The sequence below is a fragment of the Gekko japonicus genome, unplaced genomic scaffold (genome assembly GCF_001447785.1).
Source record: "Gekko japonicus isolate JY-2015 unplaced genomic scaffold, Gekko_japonicus_V1.1 scaffold88, whole genome shotgun sequence".
Taxonomy (NCBI): domain Eukaryota; kingdom Metazoa; phylum Chordata; class Lepidosauria; order Squamata; family Gekkonidae; genus Gekko; species Gekko japonicus.
In genome coordinates this window covers 1,250,697-1,251,268 of record NW_015160209.1, presented here as the reverse complement: position 1 = coordinate 1,251,268, position 572 = coordinate 1,250,697, and the positions used below count along the sequence as shown (strand labels likewise).

Below are 572 nucleotides of genomic sequence, written 5' to 3'. Positions count from 1 at the left end.
CAAACATCCCCCCCCCCCCATTTACTTGCCTAGGGCCACCTCACAGGCTTTGCGTAGCTGGGAATGATGCGCCTTCTTCACCTCCTTGTCGGCCAGGATCTTCTCCAAGGCCCGGGTCAGGAACATGTTTTTCGTCTTCTTCCCCTCATACATGGGGACACGATGAGAGGAAGGAGGAGGAAAGAAAGAAGGGAGGGCTGGGGAGCCTCTCGCTAGCTCCGGCTGCGGCGGCTAGTATCCCCACGCCCGGCTAGCAAGCAGGTTCCTGGCGAAACTGCCTTCCCGGGTGAAGAAGAGCGCTGATGGCTGAGTCCCGACTGGGCGGCTACTGCGGCCCTTGGTCGCCGCCCGCGCCCGGGGAACGCCGGCTCTCGGGCCTCGAAGCACCTGCAGCCCCGGCGCTCCACACTCGCCTCAGCCTCCATTAGCAGCGGCGGCGGCAGTAGCAGCAATGGCAGCGGCAGTGGTGGCAGCGGAGGCGGCAGCAGCAGCAGCAGCCTGCTCTCGCCATGTTGGAAGGAAGCGACGTCAAGGCCGCGGCTTGAGTGGCTGCAGAGGAGGAAGCGACAGCG

General features: G+C 64.7%; 1 protein-coding gene across 2 annotated transcripts in view; it reads right to left on the bottom strand.

Annotated features, from left to right (window-relative positions):
• The window catches only part of ARFGEF1 (ADP ribosylation factor guanine nucleotide exchange factor 1), a 93,298-nt gene extending 92,931 nt beyond the window's left edge, over window positions 1-367 (bottom strand). For both annotated transcript variants that reach the window (XM_015409131.1, XM_015409139.1), the window contains exon 1: window positions 30-367. In XM_015409131.1, coding sequence (XP_015264617.1) covers window positions 30-153 — 124 coding nt within the window. In that variant the 5' untranslated portion in view covers window positions 154-367. The remainder of the gene's footprint in view (window positions 1-29) is intronic.
• Window positions 368-572: the final 205 nt, after the last annotated feature.